This window comes from Petaurus breviceps, unplaced genomic scaffold, assembly GCF_028583685.1.
Source record: "Petaurus breviceps papuanus isolate PSGF00001 unplaced genomic scaffold, PetGlider_PUasm1.0 90696, whole genome shotgun sequence".
NCBI lineage: Eukaryota > Metazoa > Chordata > Mammalia > Diprotodontia > Petauridae > Petaurus > Petaurus breviceps.
This window is the reverse complement of record NW_027187314.1, coordinates 9,734,412-9,756,296: the sequence shown is the minus strand read 5'-3', so window position 1 is coordinate 9,756,296 and position 21,885 is coordinate 9,734,412. Positions and strand designations below refer to the sequence as shown.

The window sequence follows — 21,885 nt, the reverse complement described above, 5'->3', positions numbered from 1 at the left end:
ATTGATAAATTAAAAAAAAGAGAGACAGCTCAAGCATCATCTTCTGCATGTAACTTTTTCAGATATATTCCTACTTGTCAGCAGCCTCCCTCCCAAATTACAAGGCATATTTACATTTATTCTCTTTAGACTTATACTGTCTATATGTGTGCTTGTCTCCCCTATAAATATAAGCTGCCTACAAGTAGGGAATGCTTCCTTCTTTGTACTTGTATCGTCAGGGATTATAGGTTGTTGGGCATATTGTAGTCACCTAATAAATACTTGCTGATAAAGCTGTACAATTTGCTAAACTTACTCTCTTCTATAGCGTAGAGTACAAGAACCTAAGCACTTCCACATGGGCCATGATACAGTACCAAAATAGGACTTTAAAAAGGTTAAGTGCTTAATATATTTAAAACAAATAGATTAGGCATGTGTTATACCTAGTAAACTATTTTTGTTTTTAAATAGAGAATAAAAAATTTTATAAGATGAAATTCTGAATAGCCAAAAAGATTCTCTCCAATGCTATCTTATATACAAAAACATACCCAGATAAGCCATGAATCAACGGTACCAAAAAGAGCTCTTTCTTCTTCAACTGCTTTTTTAACTTTTCTCACATTCTCTAAGATCCAGTGAAGTTTCACAGCACTAAAATAAGTGCTAAGTGGAAGGCCAGTCTTGGACTGTAAAATGAGAAAAATCAATTACCATGATTCTTTTACAACAGTTAAAAAAATAAACCACAGCTCTGTAGAAACAGTAATAATCTATCTCACTAAAACAACAGTAATGAGTAAAACATTGGTTTTTCCACTTTATGCACTGGTAAACAATCATGTTCATGAACAAAGGCTATAATGATGTCTGTGGTTCAAAGATCATCCACAAAGTAAAGAAAAAAAATTAAATAGGTATTAGCTTTAAATAATCTTGAGAGCAAGCACTTGTTATTTGTGTCAAGTTTCTATGTATTCTTCTGTTTCTATTCAAGTATTCTATGTTTCTTTAGGAATTACTGATATGTTCTTGTCATTTATTTCATGAAACTAACATTTGATTTAGAATTTGATGTAATTAATTTGCAAGATCATAACCAGAAAATGTGATACTATAGTTTATAGCACTTATTATATGCTAAGTGCCTTAAACAATATTGAATAGGTGGTAAGTGGTATAAAGAATTAAATGAAAATCAACTAGATACAAAAGATTATAAATCAGCTACTCTATATAAAACCTTTTACTACAGTGAACAAGGTTATTAAAACATATTTTTAATACATGATATATTAAACATATATACTTCTCCATCTTTCTGAAGAGTGAGGTCCCATGTCTTTTATAATTTCCATGCAGTAGCAACATTGTAAAATACATAATGGGTGTATTTGGTCACTTGACCAAATCAATTCAAATTACCCTTTATTTCATAATGTTATGCTTCAGTGTAAGATGTAAACAAACATAATGGATTACAGAAATGCAATTTTGAAATTAAGATGCTTTCATTCTAGGTTACCTGAATTTTGTTTAGAAAAAAATGTTCAGGGGTGGCCAGGCGGTGCAGTGAGTAAGAGTGCTGGCCCCAGCGTCGGGAGACCCGGGATCGGTTCCGGCCTCAGATACTTGGCACCCACACAAAATAACTGGCCGTGTAACCTTGAGCAAGTTACTTAACCCCAATTGCTAATAAAAGAAAAAATGTTCAAAATATGACAAAAATTTTTGTGGGCAAAGAATCATAGGTGGGAAAACCTACAGAAGATTTTAACAAGGTTAGGAGAGGAGAGAAGCAAGGTGATACACATCATTTTTGAGTCTCATGACTGAAGAAAAAATGCAAAAGATTCTGAAAATGACAGGATGGAAAAAAAAAAAAAACTTTTGTCTTTTGAAAGGGGGAGTTAATACTAACTTTCAGACCTGGAGCAGAAAGCAGTTTCTAAACTGAAAAGAACCACAATGGACCAATAGTAATGTAGAACTTTGCTCACAACAGACATTTGGCCCATCTGCGGTCTTTTTTTTTTTTAAAGGAGAAAACCGCTTACCTTGATTATGAGCCCTAATAATGGAACATGGAACCAAAGAAAATACCCAAGAATGCCACTAGAGAGAAAAAGGGGGAAAACCAAAAACTATTCCTAAGGTAACCATTAGAAAGTTGTCATTAGGTTAAATTAACTGAAGGTCAGAACTTAATTTCTGGGGGGGAAATGCTATCTTCTTAAATTTAAGCTGGCATATCTCTTACTCCATGGTAAAGAATAAAAATAATAAAGCTATTTCTCATGTATCTCAGGAAGACAGAAACAGAAAAAAAAAAGAGGAATCCAACAAAAGGATTAAAAAATCTTTCTAACTTCCCCGCTCTCCTTGCCCTGCCTAAAGCAGGGTAAACCAAAACATTGAAACCAGAAGATTACAGGCCTAATCAAAGTCCACAGATGCTTTTTTTTTCCTTTTTTCCAGTCAGTAACAAAGGAAAACAGGAATTGAGTCGTCAAATGCATCCATAGTGGGGTATACAATCATCAGAAGTGACTTCAGATCTTCTTTCACATCTTTAGTATTTTAATCTTTCATATATTAGAGTTTTCTGTTCTGCAAATTATCTGCAAATGCCTTGAGTCTGACCTGGCCTTGGTTACCTCTGGAAAAACATCTCTGAGGGAACCTGCCTCTTCTACTACATACAAGGTGTTACAAATGTCTTAGTGAAGTTTGAAATATTAGTAGCAAAAACTGTTGCAATGTCCTGTATTATCTTGGACAATCAGGTGATAAATCAAAGGACCTATAAAGGAATCCTCTCAATTAAATTTGTGAATCTTCATTTCAAGAAATATACCTTTTATAAAAGAAACTCATGTAAATACCCCTTACCTTGACAAAATTATTATTTCCTGGAATTCTTTTACTTAGCGTTTCAACTGTACCCTGGGTTCTTAGATCAAGCCACACTAGAAATCAAAATATAATACATATGAAAGATCATTATAAATAAAAGTGGTAGTTTTTTTAGGTCAATGTCCAAAGTAGTGTACTGATTACTTTCTATAAATTGCAGGAAGCTTAAAATTACAAAATTTTATATTCATTACGAAAGGAAATATATCAGAATGGAGACAATTTATGAAGAAATAGTTTTTAAGTTTTTCATACACATTTACAATCTCAAAAATTAGAAGACTGTTATATCAGGTCCCAAATAACTTTTTGTATATGTCAGTCTTCTTTGATTAGAAGTAAATATGGAGGGGCGGCCAGTTGGCTCAGTGAGTAAGAGCACCAGCCCCAGTGTCGGGATGTCCTGGGGACCGAATCTGGGCTCAGATACTTAGTACCACACCCAAAAATAACTGGCCATGTAACCTTGAGCAAGTTACTTAACCCCAATTGCTTAAAAAAAAAAGAAATAAAGATGGAATGTCTTTTATCTATAATGAATTTGCACAAATTTAAAATAAATACAAAAGGCTAAGCAGTCCAATTTGACCACTGGACAACACCTTGTGCAAAGTATCAACAAGGACACAGCATGCTCCAAAATTTCTTTCTGAATTCTAGTTCCTAAGGATCACTCTAGTGGACTTAGAGAAGGAAACATGCCATTCATTCTTTTAGACATTAAATACTCTTGAGTGAATTGGTCTCCTGACCCATTAAACAACATACATACAGAACTGTCATCCATAAGAGTCAAAGTTCATTCTTTTTTTATTAGCTAAAACAAAAATAATTACAATTTAGAGGTTATTCATGTTTTCAAACAGCAAAATCATTTTCACTAAACAAAAATTTCACTTTGGTCAGAGGCATCTCTACTTTGGTTCATGAGAGGTAACTTAAAGACCAGAAGCTGCATAAAGCAACTATGAAAAGTGTTAATGGAATTCCCCAAGCTATTCTAGTTCTACTGAAGATTTACAATTACTTCTCATTACTTTTATTATACAATATTCCAACACAGTCAACATTTTTTAGAACACTATAATTATAATGTACCTTGAAGTATATACCTAGAGGCACTGTGGCATATAGGGTCCTAGAATAAGGAATCTGGGTTCTTCAATCACCAGCTCTGTGACCCAAGTCAAGTAACAACCTATCTGGGGATTAATTTCCTTATCTAAAAAATAAGGGATTAGACTCATTGATCTCTAAGATCTCTTCCATCTTTTATAATATTAAGTCATCAAGTACATATCGTTAACCCTTCCATCCTAATAATGGCAACATCCTAGTCAAATGACTGTATATTCTCTTTCTAAGACTCCAGGGAAGGAGATTCTACAAGCTTCCTAGAATACATTTGGGTATTAACTGGTAACTAGTTTGATTAAGTGTAGCAAGCTTTATTTTTCAGTTCCTTTAAAAATCCATTATTTCCCATGGGAAACTCTAATTAGTCCTTTTAAATTACTTTTTAAAAAGTAATCTCCCTAAGAACTGGTGATTAACTTTGACAGTACCCTTACTTCCTATTAGATTGTAATGGGATTTAGGGACTCTTTCACAGGTTTCCCAGTATATGAGAAAGGAAGAAATAGTATAATGCACCTATAAAGAGAAATTTCTACAAAAATAGGGAACATGATCATGGACATGATCAGAAATTTCATGTCTAAGAAACTGTAGTACTGTGGTAGCAGTTTATGCGAAACTGCCAAACAATTTTGGCACTAAGCTATGTAAAGAGTATAGCATATGTGAACTTTTCCTATTGGCCAGATTCTTACATACAGAGATATTACTTGCTTGAATGATCAGTAGAATAATTAGGGAACAAGGAAATAAACTTCAAGATTATCAAGGTAGAGTTCTGTTTCTATTCCTATGATTTAATGACTTAAAAATTCCTTCTAGAGTACAGTCTTCAAGGTTCTATAAGTTCCTGCTACTTCCTTTAATGAAATTCTGGACATCAAGGAGATTCTAGCTTTCCTCATTCACTGGCCTATTGTTCTTCATCAAGGACTACTTTAACATTTAAGTCTCTTTGAACCTGCCTTCCCAATTACTCTCTGCTAACCATAGCAGTGGGATCCAGAATCCTTCACCAAAAGGAACACAGATATCAGCATTATAGAAGGCTGCAATGATACTTGATTTAGGAAAGAGATTGTGAAATAATTGGCAGAACTATCAAGAGAAAAAGACATTATTTGGTATAGTACTTGGTATACTTCATGGATGTGTAAATATTCATTGAATTAGAACTCTGCAAGAAAATAGAAATAGATGTTGGGTTGTTTTTTTTTTAATCATGGAAGAGGCTTGGATAGAAAATTAAGACTCACAAAATGGAAGTGAAATAGATCAAAACCATGAGAAGAACCCAAGTTGCAAGACTGAGACCAAAGTACATTATATCATTGAGTAGGTTCATTTTTTTTAAAGAAAAAGCAGATCAAGAGTGAAGCACAGTTTGAAGCTCAGAAAAAGACAACAAACAAACCAGCAATAGCCACAGCACCAATACCTGAGGAAGTAACACCAGCTGGACCTGAAGAACCAGAAGGAACAACAGCAACTGGAATTGAAGGACCAGGAGAAACTGGAGCAGCTAGAGCATTAGAAGAAATAATGGCAGTTCTAACTGGAGGGGGCCAGATTCAGGGCCCAAGAGCTCACCTGTCCACCACCTACAGAATTACTGGTTGAGTAAGTTGTTCATAGAAGAACGAACTAAGGTAAATTTACATATAGAGAGAAAAGAAAGGAAAAATGGGTAAAACTTTGTAGAAGTACAATCTCTCCTGTTTCATAACCCTCCCAACTGCTGAACAGGACTAGCCTTTTTGTGGCCCTAGGAGGGATATAACTTTCCTTATGAAATAAGACAAATGTATATCTCAGCTAAATAGTAAGAGACAACCACAAGAAAAGGGCTTGATTAGTTCCCATCAGTGAAAATACAATTGTATTATACCAAAGAGATCATTTAAAAAAGGGGAAAAAGACCCATATTTACAAAAATATTTATAGCAGCTCTTTTTGTGGTGGCAAAGAATCAGAAATTGAGGGGAAGGCTATCAATTGGGGAATGACTGAACATGTTGTTGTATATGAATATAATAGAATACCACTGTGCTATAAGAAATGATGAGCAGGTAGATCTCAGAAAAACCTGAAAAGACTTACATGAATTGATGCTAAGTGAAGTGAGCAGAACCAAAATATTATGCATAGTAACAGTAACACTATGTGATGATCAACTATGATTGACTTAGCTCTTTTCAAAAATACAATCATCCAAGACAATTCCATAAGACTCATGTTGGAAAATGCTATCCACATCCAGAGAAATAACTATGGAGTCTAAATCCAGATGGAAGCATGTTATGTTCACAGTTTTCTTGTGGCTTTTCCCTTTTGTTCACAACATGACTAACGTGGAAATATGTTTCCATGATTACATATGTATAACCTATATCAGATTGCTTGCTGTTAGGGGAAGGAGGGAGGGAGAAAAATTTGGAACTCAAAATCTTATAAAAATCAATGTTGAAAACTATCATAATATGTAATTAGAAAGAATAAAACACTTTAAAAATATAATTGTAATGAAATGAATAGAACACTGTAGGAGCACATTCCCATAGAACATTATGCTGGAAAGGAACATTAAATATTTTGTCAAGATTTCTTATGAAACAATTTGTAAAAAATGGTCTGATAAGGTAATATCTCTAAGAATGAATTCATCTGGTTAAGCTAGAAGTACTGGTCAAAGTGAAAAGAAAACGCTCTAAAACTAAGGAAGGCATTAAAGCCCTACAAAATGTGTCAACAACGAATGCCATGTAAATTTTCTAAAAATAAGTAAATTTGGGGTGGCCAGGTAGCACAGCGAATAAGAGCACCCGCTCCAGTGTTGAGAAGACCTGGAGATCAAATCCCAGGCTCAGACACTTAGCACCCACCCAGAAACACCTGGCTGTGTAACCTTGAGCAAGTTACTTAACCCCAGTTGCTTAGGGGCAGCCAGGTGGCTCAGCGAGCAAGAGCACCAGCTCCAGTGTCGGGATGACCTGGATCAAATCCAGGCTCAGATACTCAGCACCACACCCAGAAATAACTGGCCGTGTAACCTTGAGCAAGTTACTTAACCCCGACTGCTTAAAAAAAAAAAAGTAAATTTTACATGTCTACTCTAAACTTTAGAATAAACTATGATAGAAGGACAAAATTGAACAAGATTTCATATCACACCAAAGCAGTCCTAATTAGTAGCTGTATTGGAACATATGTTCTGTATTTTACTTTGTAAAGTGTTTAAAGAATAAAGAGAGAATTCATATCCTCATCAAATAAATCTTTTCTCTGAGTCTGTATGCGTGTGTGTATATATATATATATATATATATATAATATATTTATACATATATATAGTTGCAGTGTATCACTTAGAGCTGTTGTACAGACACAGAGGAAATTACTTTAAAACTTTAGTATTTTGCAGTGCATAAAGCATATAACTTTAAATTAGTGGGCATTTATATCTTTTTAAATGAACTGAATGAATTCAACTGTTTGTTTATAATAGGAGGGAAAATAAATGGCAATAAAATATACAGGCAATCTGATCTTTATATATTTGGCTTTGACGCAAGAATACTCTTAGGAACAATCTTCTCATAAAGACAGCTTCTCAGCAGCCTCTGAAGATAAAGAAGTAACAGATTGTAGAACAGTTAACATGATTACAGATAACTGACAACTGATAGTATAAAATAATTCAATCTATTTTCATTATAGGGAGAGAAAGCAGACACCGTGGATAGAACACAACCTGGAATCGGGAAAAATGAGTTTAAATATTGCCTTTAAATGGTTATTAGTTAGTTACATGACTATCAGGAAATTATGATCTTGCTGAGACTCAGGCAACTCTGTAAGACACTAAGCTGTGTGATATGTGAAGTTCCCACACCAATGAAATAACGACTTGTGACATTTCTTCACAGGTGAGACAATGGTAGCAATACAGACAACCAATGTATATGTTTCCTATTGCCAAAAGGCAATTAGCTTCCTCTCACTAAAAGTAACTTTTTAGCCTAGGTAAATGGTTCTTGGAAACGCTTAAGTAGATCAAAACACATAGAGGAATAGGGAGGGAAACCTTATTACTTCACAAGGTATTCACCTTGTTCTCATTTTCTCAAATGAAGCAGAGCCATTGTGAGAAGTAGAAAATAATCATGGGCTAAAGTATTCTTCATTTCTTTAATGTTTAAATGGCCTTTGAAAACTGGAATCAGCTTATGGCTTGTTATATTTATAATTTACTTTTATATCTCAATTAGAAAGACTGAGTAAACATAGTCAAAGTATGTTTTTAAAGTAACTGTAAATAGTTGAAGGGGGAAATTTCTTTAATAGACAAATAGTACAGCTAAAGATATCACAATTTCAAAACAAAAACTACTTTTCTAATTGAATAAAAAAATTCCCCTAAAATCAAAGAGGGCAATAATTTTAAATTAGGATCAAATTTAAGGCTGAAGTATATATGGCATTGAAAGATTATAATTTATACAATTTATACATCGGAAGGAATATCAGTGTTCATCTAATCCAACTCATCATAACAAAAAAAATTAAGTGCAATTTAAAAATACACACATGAAAATACACAACTGACAGAGTTAAACACGTAAATCAAAGAAATTTTGTAAGTTTTGGTAGGGGATGGGGCTAGGTCTGTGTTTTCCTCAGTGTGGGGAGCTTCTAATGTGGGAACTCCTACCAAGGCAGATCAATAACTCAGTAACTTACAATCTTAGAGTTGCTGCGGGCACTAGAAGTGGCTTATCAAAGGTCATACAAGATATATATATCAGAAACAGAATTTGAACATGACTTGAAAGTTAGCCCTCTGTCTCTCTCAATATTTGTATTCTTTATCATTTCCTTTGATATTAACATTTTGAAATACAGTCCTGCTTCAAGCATTAAAAAAAAAAAAAGAGGAAAAGGAGCACAAAGTTTCCCTTGCCCTGATTTCATTGCCAGGTATAATCACTCGTTAACCAGTTGTGCAATAAAAGGTAAAAAGAATGATTTTTGCAAAGGTTCCCAAAGTGGGCAATACTGCCCCCTGGGTGGACACTAGAACAATTTGGGGGGTGGCAGTAGTAGTCTCAGTGCAATTGGAGGACACTGAGTAAAAATAAGGGTGCCGTGAGAAAAGAAGAGAAGGGAAGAAAATTTTGAAAAACCATTCCTACATGATTCATCTGTTGTGTAACAGTTAATGGCACAGTGATTACATTATAGTCCAAATAAATATAAAAATGCAAATTATAACTGATCAGTGGTCAAGTCTGCCAATAGGTCTTAACAAGCAAATGTTGGCAGGTGAGCCATGTGTGTTCATGTCTCAGAGGGAATATATGTGTGTGATGACTTGCTTATAATACAATACTATACAGTTACAGGACACAATATTGCATCATCAAAATTTCAATACAAGAAAAAACAACAAACTCACAATAAATTATTAAATTTAAGATGAGTCATTTTTAAAAATTAATTTTATATATATTTTTTGGAAATGATGCAAATTTTTTTTTTAAATCATTAAAGGGTTAAATAAAGTAGATTTCCAGGGAGGAGCTAAGTAATTTTTTTTAAGGGAGTAGTAGACCAAATAAGTTTAGGAACTTCTGATTTAGAATTTCTGCGTCAAATTTCTGAACTGTGATACTCCACATTTTGTAGTAAAGACCCGTCAAGATTCAATACACTAAATCAAGAATATCTATCTATTTGGGGTTACTAAAACAAACTCCACTAGTGTTTTCAGGAACTGTAATTTCATCAGTGTAGGTACTTCATTAATACAGGTTACAACTCTTTTACAAACTAGTAAGTAGTCTTTGAGACCACAGTAAACAAAATCAAACATTTGTCAAAAAAAAAGTTTGTTTGTTTTTTTTAAATAATGAACTATATACACAACAAGAAAATAACATTTTAGGGCTAAGTGAAATTATTTTGGGTAAAATTTTAAATGTTAGAAGTGGGGCGGCCAGGTGGCTCAGCGAGTAAGAGCACCAGCCCCAGTGTTGGGATGACCTGAGGATTGAATCTGGGCTCAGACACTTAGCACCACACCCAGAAATAACTGGCTGTGTAATCTTGAGCAAGTTACTTAACCCCAATTGCTTAAAAAAAAATGTTAACAGTTTATTCAGTTATTTCTGACTCTCTAGGAATTTAAACTGCTGAAAAACCTACAAAGGTATTATTTTTACTTAGGAGTAAGCTCTGCTTATACGTGGCTAGAACTGAGTGAGATTTATGTAACTTTTGCACTGTCACATCTGCCAATCAACCAAATGTAGTAGGAAACAGATTAAGGAAGTGGGAGAATTAAAGAGAGAATGATGAGGAAAAGAAAGAAAGGGCACTTGGGCTGGAATCCCAGCTCTGCTACTCAGTATCTATGTGACTTAATGACAAGTTGCTTATGCCTCTGTGAGCCTGAATTTCCTCATCTATAAAAAGATAGCGTGTGATTAGATAACCTCTAGCTCCCTTCCATTTCTAAAAATCTGTAGTTCTAGCATCCTATGAAATGGAAAGATAAAATTAGTTTTGCTTTTTTTAACATGTCTGATTCTTGAGAAGGACTGATTTAGAGGAAGGTGAAAATGAACATGAAAATCCTGGGCATGTTAATGACCACTGAATCATTGATTCAGTGAATTGAATCAGTGCATCACTGATTCACCCTTTTCTCAAACTTTTATGATCGTGTCTACTCTTTTTACTTTCTGATGGAACAATTAAATATTCATAAGTTTCCTTTGGTATATGAGGGACAAGGGAATCTTTATTTGTACTGATGAAATGTGGGGGATGGGAAGGAAGGAAATCTCATGAAAAAGGCAGAGAAGATAATCTTCAAAGAAAAGAAAGTTTAAAAATACAATTGGAGAGAACAGTGAAAAATTAAGATGCAAAGGTAAAGGGAGAAGTTCATAAGTCCAGCAGTTTATATACGTGGAGAGGTAAACCTTTACAGCTTGCTATAGTAAACTAAGAAATCTTGACAAACTGATATGTCCTGGTACAATATTAGGAAGCAATTATATAAAACATGTCTCAAAATGACCCCAAAGAATATCAAACCTCTTTTTGAAATGAAGAGCTAATGAGAAGCAGAAACATTACTAAGTGAAATAGGTCAGACTGTCCAATTCTGTATTTTCCCTTTCACAAGTACAGTTTTCTAAGAAATTCAATGATAAAGAGCTTGATAATGTGAAAGAATGTTATTTAACAGAATTATGTACACAATGTTTGTAGTATTTCATTAAAATTTCAAAGTAGGATATAAATTAAAATATATAGCATAGTACCATTGATTTAGAAGCTGGAAGAAACCTTCAAGGTCATCTGGTCCAATGTCTTCATTTTACAGATAAGGAAACTCAAATTTAAGTGAATTAGCTCAAGGTCACACAGGTATTTTAGTGGCAGAACCAAGATAAGAATCCAGATTCTCTAACTCCAATGACTATTTTTTCTATTATGCCATCATGCCTCTTTAAAGACTTTAATGATCAATATAATTCACCGTTTAGATTTCAAAAGAAAAATTAATCTTTCAAATTAACCAAAAAAAAAAAAATGCTGAAGACACAATCCAAATTTTAAATAACTACCTAATCCTAGACCTAATAACAGGAGTTTTAACAAAGGTACCAAATACAGCAATACCAGAACAAAGATATTCTGTGTCTTAATGTCCATATAGTAATATTTTTCTTTGCTGTTGGCATTTTTGGAAAAGTATTACATTTGTATGTAATTTGATACTTCTTGCCAAATCATTCCATATCCTACATGATTGGCATGTAACACACCAACCTCATATTCTTTTTGTCCCAGGTCATGTTCTACTTGCTCCATATTGATCTCTTCCTTATCTTTAACTTCTACTGTATTTAGTAAGCCAGATCAGGGCTTAATGATTGTTTCATACGTGATAATAACAATGTCGTTCCAAATAAAATGAAAGCTTTTAAAAGGGATTGTCTTGTGTTTCCTAGTATATCCCTTAGCAACTAGAACACCTTTAACTAGAAATCTTTTAAAACTTGATTAGCTCTTTAATACATTAAGGATTTATTCTCAAAAATACTCCTGTGTTTTTTAATTAAAAAAGAAAAAGAATTCTACCAGCATTTATTATTAATTTTTTAAAAGTCTATATGGGCAAACATTCATACAAATTTTACAACACTAAAAGGTACTTACCACTTTGGTTCATTTCATATGCTAACAGCATTACCATTTGAACTATACTCAAGTATGTCCCTCACTAAAGTAACTCTAAAATGGAATAATACAAATTGTACATTACACATACTCTTATAATTTCTCCTATTTTCTCCACAAATATGTTACTGCTAGTGATAGGACTGGGATAATCATACTGCAATATTACTTCAAAAGTATAAATATTATTAGCTGCTGCAGCTTAGCAATAATCCTTTTTTGCTAGTAAGTTATAGCAGTTATCAGCACCAGCACTCCCCTAGCTAATATCAAAATTTCAAAGGGCATTTATAATCATTTGCATTGAACAGGATTACAGTCAAATAAATATAAATCAGGTATTTAGGCTAACTCCTATTTAACAGATACACATTTGTATTAGAAGCTAGAAGGATTTTTAGATTTTATTTTCTTTCCTATAGCAAAGAGGAAAAGAATAAACCTCCTGTCCCTCACTACATTCTGGTTTCCAAATAAATAAATAAAAACAAAAACAAAACAAAGAATTGAGAAACATACTTAAAACACTACAAAATGAAACCAGTCAGGAAATCACTATCTGAAGTTCTATCTTGATGAATGCAGAAATGTCAAGTGATTATAATATAACACTTTCGTAAACAGCGATTAACATATGACAATTCCTGATACAAAGATTATTGTACAATTTATTTTTGCAATTTTACTGATTGATGCTACCTAAATTATAACTGTTTAAAGTGCTAAAACTGTAGAGTAAAGGGAAGTATACATAAGACTGAAGTTTTAATAAACAAGATATTGAACTTTTTTTTTTGAATAATATAATTACAAGATGAACGGGATTACTTATTACAATTTAGTAAAAGAAATTTAACATTTCCTTTATCTCATAAAGGTAGAAAAACACGATTTTTTATCATATATATTGAACATATATAAATATCTATCTTATATATACATATACACACATGTGTTTTAACTGAAACAATATACTTGGTACCTTACCAACAGCATTGTAGAGGGGTTCTCCAGTATATTTGTCCCAAACTACAGTAGTTTCCCTCTGATTGCTCACACCAATAGCTTGTAAGAAAATTAAGCAGAAGACAGCATAAAAACATAAACAGAAAATTGGAATAAAATATATTTTAAATCTAATTTCAGCATAATTAGAGATAAAGTAATTATTATATGTCGTGTGTTTAGTTTATTTCTCTTCAGTGTCCCAGGAAATAGCCTAATGATGACCCAAGGGTATGATTTTGTAATATAATCAATACAAATATGGAGAAAGAATGGTAGATTTAGATTCAGGGCATGTGGGTTCAAATCCTGGCCTCTCCTTTTATACATATGTCCTTGGGTAAATCTGTTAATCTCTCATGCCTCAGTTTCATCATCTATAAAATGGCATTTGATGACTTTTGAGGTCTTTGTCCCAATTATAAATCTCTGATTCTACTATATTATATGCTAAAAATGAATTCAGTGAAAGACAGATGTCCATTTTGCTGTTCGGTGGTTTTTCCATCACAACTTACCCTAGATGGTGGTGACTGGAATGGATCACATATTGAACCTACCAAAGATTGTTTCTTTGGGATCCAATTGCTTTTCCCCTATTTTTAAGGTGCCAATCTTTCACAAGACTCTCTTGGCTTACAACTAAATGCAGAGTTAACTGTTTAAAAGTATAAAACTGATTTTATTAAATAGTGTGAAGGAATTGTGGTATACAAATATAGATAGCAAGCTTGCAAAACCTAATTAAGAGTATGATGTTGTGGCCAAGTATAGGAAGGAAGACTCAAATCTCAGAAGTCAGTGATATTGGTGTCACTGTCATACTTCTCAAGTATAAACCAGAACTAGGATTTGAGCTGCCCTCCAGAGAACTCACAAGGTCTGGTCAATTGGAAATGGAGAAGGGATCACATGAGCTTCAGTGATCTATGACCTCCACATTATTGGCTAGGAACTATCTCCAAAGAAATAAAAATGTCTTTCAGCCATAAGCTCCTTGAGGGCAGAGATTGCTTTACTTTTTGTCTTTATATAAAGCACATGGTAAATAAGTAGCAATTAATAAATGTTAGTTCTAAGATTAATTTCCATAGAAATTAAGAGAATTCATTCCTCTTTACTTTAGCTAAACGTGAGAAAGGGGAAATTGAGAAAATATCCTGAAATATATTGCTATACCAACTATATTTTTTTCCATATCCAGTAAAAAACTTTCAGGCAATGACATATGGTACTAGAACAAAAATTTTACATATTACTGTAAAGAATTCTAACAGTGTTAGATCTATATTGCTAAGTTTGAAAGAGGAAACTCATGGCCTTATATGTAGTCTTTTTCTATTCTCCTTTGCATAAGGAAATGTTCATGCTTGTTGATGTTTATCAAGTTCATAATAATAAAAAGGAATTTTTTAATACCAAGAGAGCTACAGATGAGGAATATTACATATGCAGCACACATGTGATTAATATGTTGATTCCTTTTGTTTAACTCTTTGTTAAAAGGAAGGCTTCGAAGACTGAGAAGAATTTAACGCAGGAAATGACTGGTATAAAGAGAGTATCAATAACAACTATTTTGATAAAAGTAAATTTTAACAGATGAAGCAGGATGAATAGACCATGTGTCTTAGATGAAAAGGATTTAATAGCACCTGAAGAAAACAGCAAGGAAGTATTTGGATGCAGAGGTAATTTAAAATCAGAGGCTACATGGTTTCAAAATAATTTTTTTCCTTTTCTTTTTGGAGGGGGGAAGGCAGGGCAATTAAGGGCTAAGTGACTTGCCCAAGGTCACACAGATAGCAAGTGCTAAGTGTCTGAGGCTGAATCTGAACCTAGATCCTCCTGACTCTAGGGCCAGTGCTCTATTCACTATGCCACCTAGCCACCCCCAAAATAATTTTTTAAAGCAACTTTTTAATTGAGGTAGGAGCAGAGTTACATTAAACTAAGAATGGTAGTTACTGAGAACTGCATCGGGTCCAAGTCTTAATTATCTATATACCTTTTACTAGTAACAGAGTGTTTTAAACATTGTAAGCACTTACTAAATGGCTGTTTAATGAACAAATGTATTATAATCATGATCATATGTTATTAACAATGTAGTTGTATTTCTAGAGCAACTTAGAGTTCGCAAAATTATTTCTTCACAACTACAAATTGGTTGAAGGGGGCATTTAATATTATCACCCTTTTAAAATGAAAAAACAACAACAAACTGACTTTCCAAAGTGAAGTGACTTGCCCACTGTAACACAGTTTTTGAGCTATTACTCAAATTCAAGTTCAGTACTCCTTGCATTATACACATAACAAATCATATACATTTTATCATGTTTATATCTTTACAATACATTTTCAGTACTAATTACCTAGTTACTGCTCAATGTTATGTTGAACCATTAGTTCTAGAAAATTCAGTTTCACTTTAGATATTAGGTACCTTGAAAGTTCTGACCATGAGTCTTTGCTACCACAGTCATAATACCTGATCTTCAGGACCCAAAAAGAGTTTCCAGTGGAGGAAGAAATGTGTTGGGTAGTCAGAGAATAAAGTCCCTTTCTAATTTAGACATCAAACTAAATCACATTAACAACCTAATTAAAGATGTTCCAATGCAAAAAGTTAAACTGAGATTTATTCTTTGTAAAAAAAAAAAAAAAAACCCAAAAAACATTACAATTGTGAAAATGATCATGGTCAACTGGAATTTTTTTTTTTTGGAGGGCAATTAGGGTTAAGTGACTTGCCCAAAGTCACACAGCTAGTAAGTGTGTCAAGTGTCTGAGGCCATATTTGAACTCAGGTCCTCCTGACTCCAGGGCCAGTGCTCTATTAACTGCCACCTAGCCGCCCCTGGAGTTTTTGAAAGTGATGTCATTGACTTTATTGTTGTAGAAAATTTTAAAATTTCCTTAATACTGTTACTGATGGAATGTAAGCATATAAAACTGAAATAATTTTGAGGAGTTAAAATCCATTCCACCCATTTCCAAACCCCAAAAAGAATACCTTTGATAGCAGAAATGTCGATATTCAGCTGTGTAAGTTTTTCACAAGTTCTTTCTATACATTCATAGACAGATTGTAGAATCTCCTTAGGATCTTGTTCCACCCATCTTTGAACATAAAAACACATTTGATTATTTATCTAGAAATCTGTAACAAAACTGAATGAGACTGAAAAAAATCATTCACTTTAACAAGGGTACCACATGTATAAATATTCAGGAAATTTATAGTTTTTAAAACTGACTGAATATAACAGGAAAAGTGTCTTGATAATTTAGAAGACCAAGGCTTTGACATAAAATCCTTCAGTCCTCACAATATCAAATAAGGCTACAGAGTCACTTGATCAGGTGTGTGTGGAAACAGCTTGAACTGACAAAGTGTTAAATTTTAGTTCGAGCATTTAAACCTCAAACTAGTGAATATTACAAATCAGGACCTTTATTTATTGTTTTGTTAATTGGCTAGATTTAAGAAAGTGACAGAGAAAATGTTAGTAATTCCAACTGAACTTATACTCCCACCAATCCCGCCTAAGAGATTTGGTTGTTAAATGTTTACCAGCACACCATTGTACTTGATTCATCTTAAGACCCATAGTCAGTATCAAAGCAGTTTCTGGTTTGTGATTAAGACAAAATACATCCAATAAACTAAAGACATTATACAGAAGACAGACTTTTCCCTACATATATATTCCTAATTTCAAAGCAAAAAAAAATTACATAAATTATATATATTACATATTTTGAAACCTAGTTTGATAATAAAAGCAAGTAATTCCTTTCCCAAAAGACAATAAAGCCTGTGAGAATTCAATAGATGTTTAAAGATGATTTTTTTTGGTTATTCCTAAATAGACCGAAAATGTGATTCTGAGGGAAAAAGAAATTCTGCTTTATATTGATAAACAAGAAATATGTACACTTCTAAAAATCAAATTTAAAAATAACATTTATTCAAGGAAATGTTCTAACTAGGAACACTCTTATTGAAAGACCTCTCAATACAAGGAAATATAGAATGATGTCATAAGCACGGCATATAAAAGTTAATGTACTATTTTTTTTCTGGATATAGTAATACACATTGTGCTCAAAATGATAACATTTTTGCAAATAAATTGGTTGCTAAATATAAACCTATCAATTTATCTTTTTATTCCTCTCCAGGAGCCCTCATTCAATAGAATCTGCTATACTTAGATCAACAAAGTGCCATGATGTAGTAGAAAGAATGCTAGAGTCAAGAGAGATTTTCATTCTAAAGCTATGTTTTGACACTAACTGTATGTGACCTTGAGCTATCCAGTATCCTAAGCTTTTGTTTCCTCTTCTGTAAAATGGAGATAACTATAACTGTACTACCTACCTTATACAAAGACTATGAGAAATTTGTAAACCAAAAAAGCACATCACAGAAACAAAAATACAAACCTGTCAGTTCAATATTCATGACCTTGGGGGAGAGGGGAAGAGCACAAATAACTGGTAGTGATGGGTAGGAAGGAATGAGGAAGTAAGAGGTGGCACTTGAGCAGAACCTTGAAGGGAGATAGGAATTCCAAGAGACATAGGTAAGGAAAGATAAAGCATTGAAGACAGAAGGATAACCTGGTGCAAAGACACAGACGTGAGAGATGAAATACATATGGAGTGAGAAAAGCAAGTAGACCAGTTTGGCTGGAATAAAAAGCATATGAAGGGGAGTTACATGAAATCAGTCTAGAAATGTGGGTCAAAGTCAACCCGTGAAGAACTTGGAATTGCTCCAGTCATATTTTATCCAATAAGGAAGTAGAAACCATTGAAGCTTCCTTAGGAGGGAGGTATAGTCAGGATTGTATTTTAAGAATATCATTTTTGCAGCTATATGAAAGATGCATAGGAGAGGTGGGAGCAGACCACTTAGGAGATTATTTCAGCAGGAAAATGAGAGATGATGAGGATCTGAATTGGCTAAGGGTGGCCCTGTAAATAGAGAAAAAAGGGGGACTGATAAGGCAGACTTTGTAGAGATAGAATCAGCACCTGGAAGGATAATGGTATTATATCACTGGGTTTGAATCCTTGCTCTGATTCTTGCTATTTTCAGATGTTCCCTATGGTCTCAAGGATAAAATGCAAACTTAGCCTGGCATTTCTGACCCTTCAGAATCTGGGTCCAATTTACCTTTCCAGATGTATTTCATATAACTGTCTTTAATGCCTTCTACCTTCTAGTCATTCAGCATCACACATTTCACATCACGCATTTGCTGCGTCTCAGACCTAGAATGCCTTCTCATCTCTATCTCTCAGAACCTTTTCCTTCCTTCAAGGTCACCTCATATACCACCTTCATAATTTTCCCCAGTTATTATTCACTCTCCCTCTTTAAATTATCTTGTATTTATTTATCTATGTATCCCCTTCAACAGAATATAAGGTACTTTAAAAAAAAATTTCATTTTGCCTTTGTATGCATGTCACCTAGAACCATGGATCTCATAGAGTAAGCATTTAATAAATGTTTGTAGAACTAAAGTTGAATTAACATGATCCATTTAACTGAACATAGAAACCACATATTTATTCATTCACACAAACATTTGTTGAATAGCTATTTTAACAGTATTTTCTAGAGGTTGTAGGAAATACAGATAAAAATTTCTGAAAAGAAATTGTTCTTGCCCTGAAAGGGGTCTAATGTTAGGGATAATGTTGGAGATAAGATGTGTATCTACATAAATAACTGAAATAATAAAAAATGAAAATCTTAGTATTCAGGATTCAATGTTACACATATACTAATGAAATACAATTCTAATTATATAGTGCTACTTGCACTGACTCTGTAGATTATGCAAAATTCCACAGTATTTAGAAATGGTAATTCTACATTTATGATTATTATACTCCTTGTACTTTTCAATGTGCTTTAACATATATTCTCTAACATTGCTAAGCTATAAAATATCTTTTATTGAATAAAAATGGGTAACTAACAAATGGTCTCGTCTTTCTCCCTAGGGACTTAAAACCTCCTCATACTGTGGTTATAAATACATGTGACAAGATATATATATACCCAGTTAATATTGCAAAAATGATTATAAAAAATGAAAATTTCATGACCATTAAATTAGAGACATACCCTTCTTTAGGGAACTTCTGTTTTAGTTCCACTTGATGATGACTAAGTAGTTCAGCTGTTTTTGAATTGAAAACCTGAAAAACACATTAAAAAATTAGGAAGAAGATGTGAATAAATACCAAAATATAAAGTTAATCACAAACAAGATGAACTGTTAAAATTCTTTCCAGTTCTAAATCTACGGTTCTATGAAAACATATTATTCAGAGATGAGAGTCGAGTAGGTCAAAATTTTATGCTAGATACAATTGCTTTGCTGTGGAGAGAGGGTGAAGGGGGAAATATTGATGAACTTATACAGCACTATCATTAAAGAAAACCAAATATATCAAGTTAAAATATGGTGAACTTTCAGAAATACTACTGTTTGTAAACTCATGACTTAATAACATTTGGAATATCTTTAAAACATTTTTTAAAGATAGGACTAAATCTGGCCTCAGAAATAACTGCTTAGAGGCAGTTAGGTGTCACAGTGAATAGAACACCAGTCCTGGAGTCAGGAGGACCTGAGTTCAAATCCAGGCTCAGACACTTAACACTTACTGGCTGTGTGACCTTGGGCAAGTCGCTTAACCCCAATTGCCCTGCCTTCCCCCCTCCAAAAAGACAAAAAAAAAAAAAGAGTAACTGCTTAATTACAACCATTTAAAATGGGCCAAAATTAAGAACAGGAATATGTAGCAAATAGGGGATTTTTTCCCCCTTTTCCTTTCTCCCTAGAACTGGGACCAAATATGGTCTGTTCAAATGACAGGGATAAAAGTAATATTTAATTTTAAGTTTTGAGATGGGAAAGATTTTTTTTTTCTGATCATTAGTTCCTTTTAAAATTTACTAGACAGCATTAAAGAGTGTTGTGCTGTAAGGGTCATAAATTTAACTTCTACATTGCTATAACACCTCAGTCACCAAAACACTTAATCTTCTTGCCAAGGAGAGAGATACAGTATCCAAAGGAAACAATTTAGAGTAAAAGTTTATTTGTAAAAATATTACAGAAAACAATGGTACAAGATTATGATGGATATTGCCTTACAAAATATACAAAATCAGTTGAGGGTGAAAAAGAGCCCACAAAACCTTGTTACAACTGAGCTAAGTGGATCACCTCAAGGGCATTTGCAGATGAAACTGTTAAAACTGAGAACAGACATAAAATGGAAGTTTTACCTGACCAAATGCATATAATGAAGATATTTATTCTTAAGCAAGAACAATTTTAAAAGCATTCAGGAAACACATGATACCTCAAGAAAAGGAGGATTTCAAAAGAATAGGGAAAATCTTAAATGGTTCAATAACTCAACCATTACAACACTGCCAGCCAGGAACACAAACACCTATTTTCTCATGTCTAAAAGACCTATCTGTATGCAGTCATTAAGGATATTCTTCATTAAAACCTAAACTGGGAACAGGCAGGTTTATGCATATTAAATTCTAAAGAAGACTACATATTCATAGTCATACAATTAACTAAGGAGTATAGAGAATAAGAGTTCATTGCATTTATGTCATATACACATGTCTATCTATACATGCAAATATACACATATACATACATACAGTAGATAGATAGATAGATAGATAGCAATTTGCATCACTAGAGGGAATATCCACATTGATGAAATCACAGATTTTAGCATTTATAACTTTACCTCTTTCATAAGATATCAAAGGGCATCCAAAAAAGACCCAATTTAACTGATACAGAGATACTGAAAACAAATGTACTAATCTGTAAACGTAATTATTTTATGAAAAATTGTAATGTATTGACAATGGAAAGGGCACTCAACTTGGATATCAAAGGACCTGGTTTCAAATCCTGTCTCAACTATTTAATCCATATGTGACCAAGTCAAGTTTCTTAACTTCTGTAGGCACCTTAGTTTCCTCATCTTTATTGTGGATGGGTTAAATTAAAGCTCTGCTGACTCCTTTAGATCTAAACTAAGATCCTAAAATTTGGTTAACAAATACACAAATACACACATATGATGGGGTACCTGGGGTCTAGGTCAAACCAACTTGTAAAACCAGTCTGTGAAGTTGTAACTGCAATTTGTCCTTTCCCACCCTTGAGCTCTGCCCCTTCTCCCTATCCCACAGTCCACCTAGGCAACACCCTGTGACTCCTTTTGTTCTTACTTAATCTCTTCATTTCTTCTCAGGCCTGGCCCACACCCTCCTTTGTCCTTGCCTTTTATCTCCTTCAACCTGGCCCAAATCTTATCTAAACTATCTATTCACATGCTCCTCTTGGTCAGCTCTGACCTTTGTCTATGCACTGAGGCCCCTCCTGTCTGGTCAGCCCTACCCTTTAAAGGTAAAAGCATGTACCCCTCTCACTTGCAGGTCCCCTAAAGGACTCTTGCTGCTTCTCATAAACTTCTACAACTCTCACTCCAATTAAGCCTGAGACCTTGAAA

The 21,885-nt window shown here is 33.6% G+C and overlaps 1 protein-coding gene across 7 annotated transcripts in view; it reads right to left on the bottom strand.

The window, feature by feature from the left end:
- Positions 1-21,885, bottom strand: part of GK (glycerol kinase) — an 88,450-nt gene that overhangs the window by 52,900 nt on the left and 13,665 nt on the right. For 5 of the 7 annotated variants that reach the window (XM_069065647.1, XM_069065648.1, XM_069065653.1 and 2 more), the window contains exons 2-6: positions 19,451-19,524; positions 16,316-16,422; positions 13,279-13,356; positions 2,878-2,954; positions 537-674 (exon numbers count right to left, since the gene is read on the bottom strand). In XM_069065647.1, coding sequence (XP_068921748.1) covers positions 537-674; positions 2,878-2,954; positions 13,279-13,356; positions 16,316-16,422; positions 19,451-19,524 — 474 coding nt within the window. Of the gene's footprint in view, positions 1-536; positions 675-2,877; positions 2,955-5,476; positions 5,561-13,278; positions 13,357-16,315; positions 16,423-19,450; positions 19,525-21,885 lie in introns of all 7 variants that reach the window. The other 2 variants (XM_069065654.1, XM_069065651.1) reach the window with 2 other exon arrangements.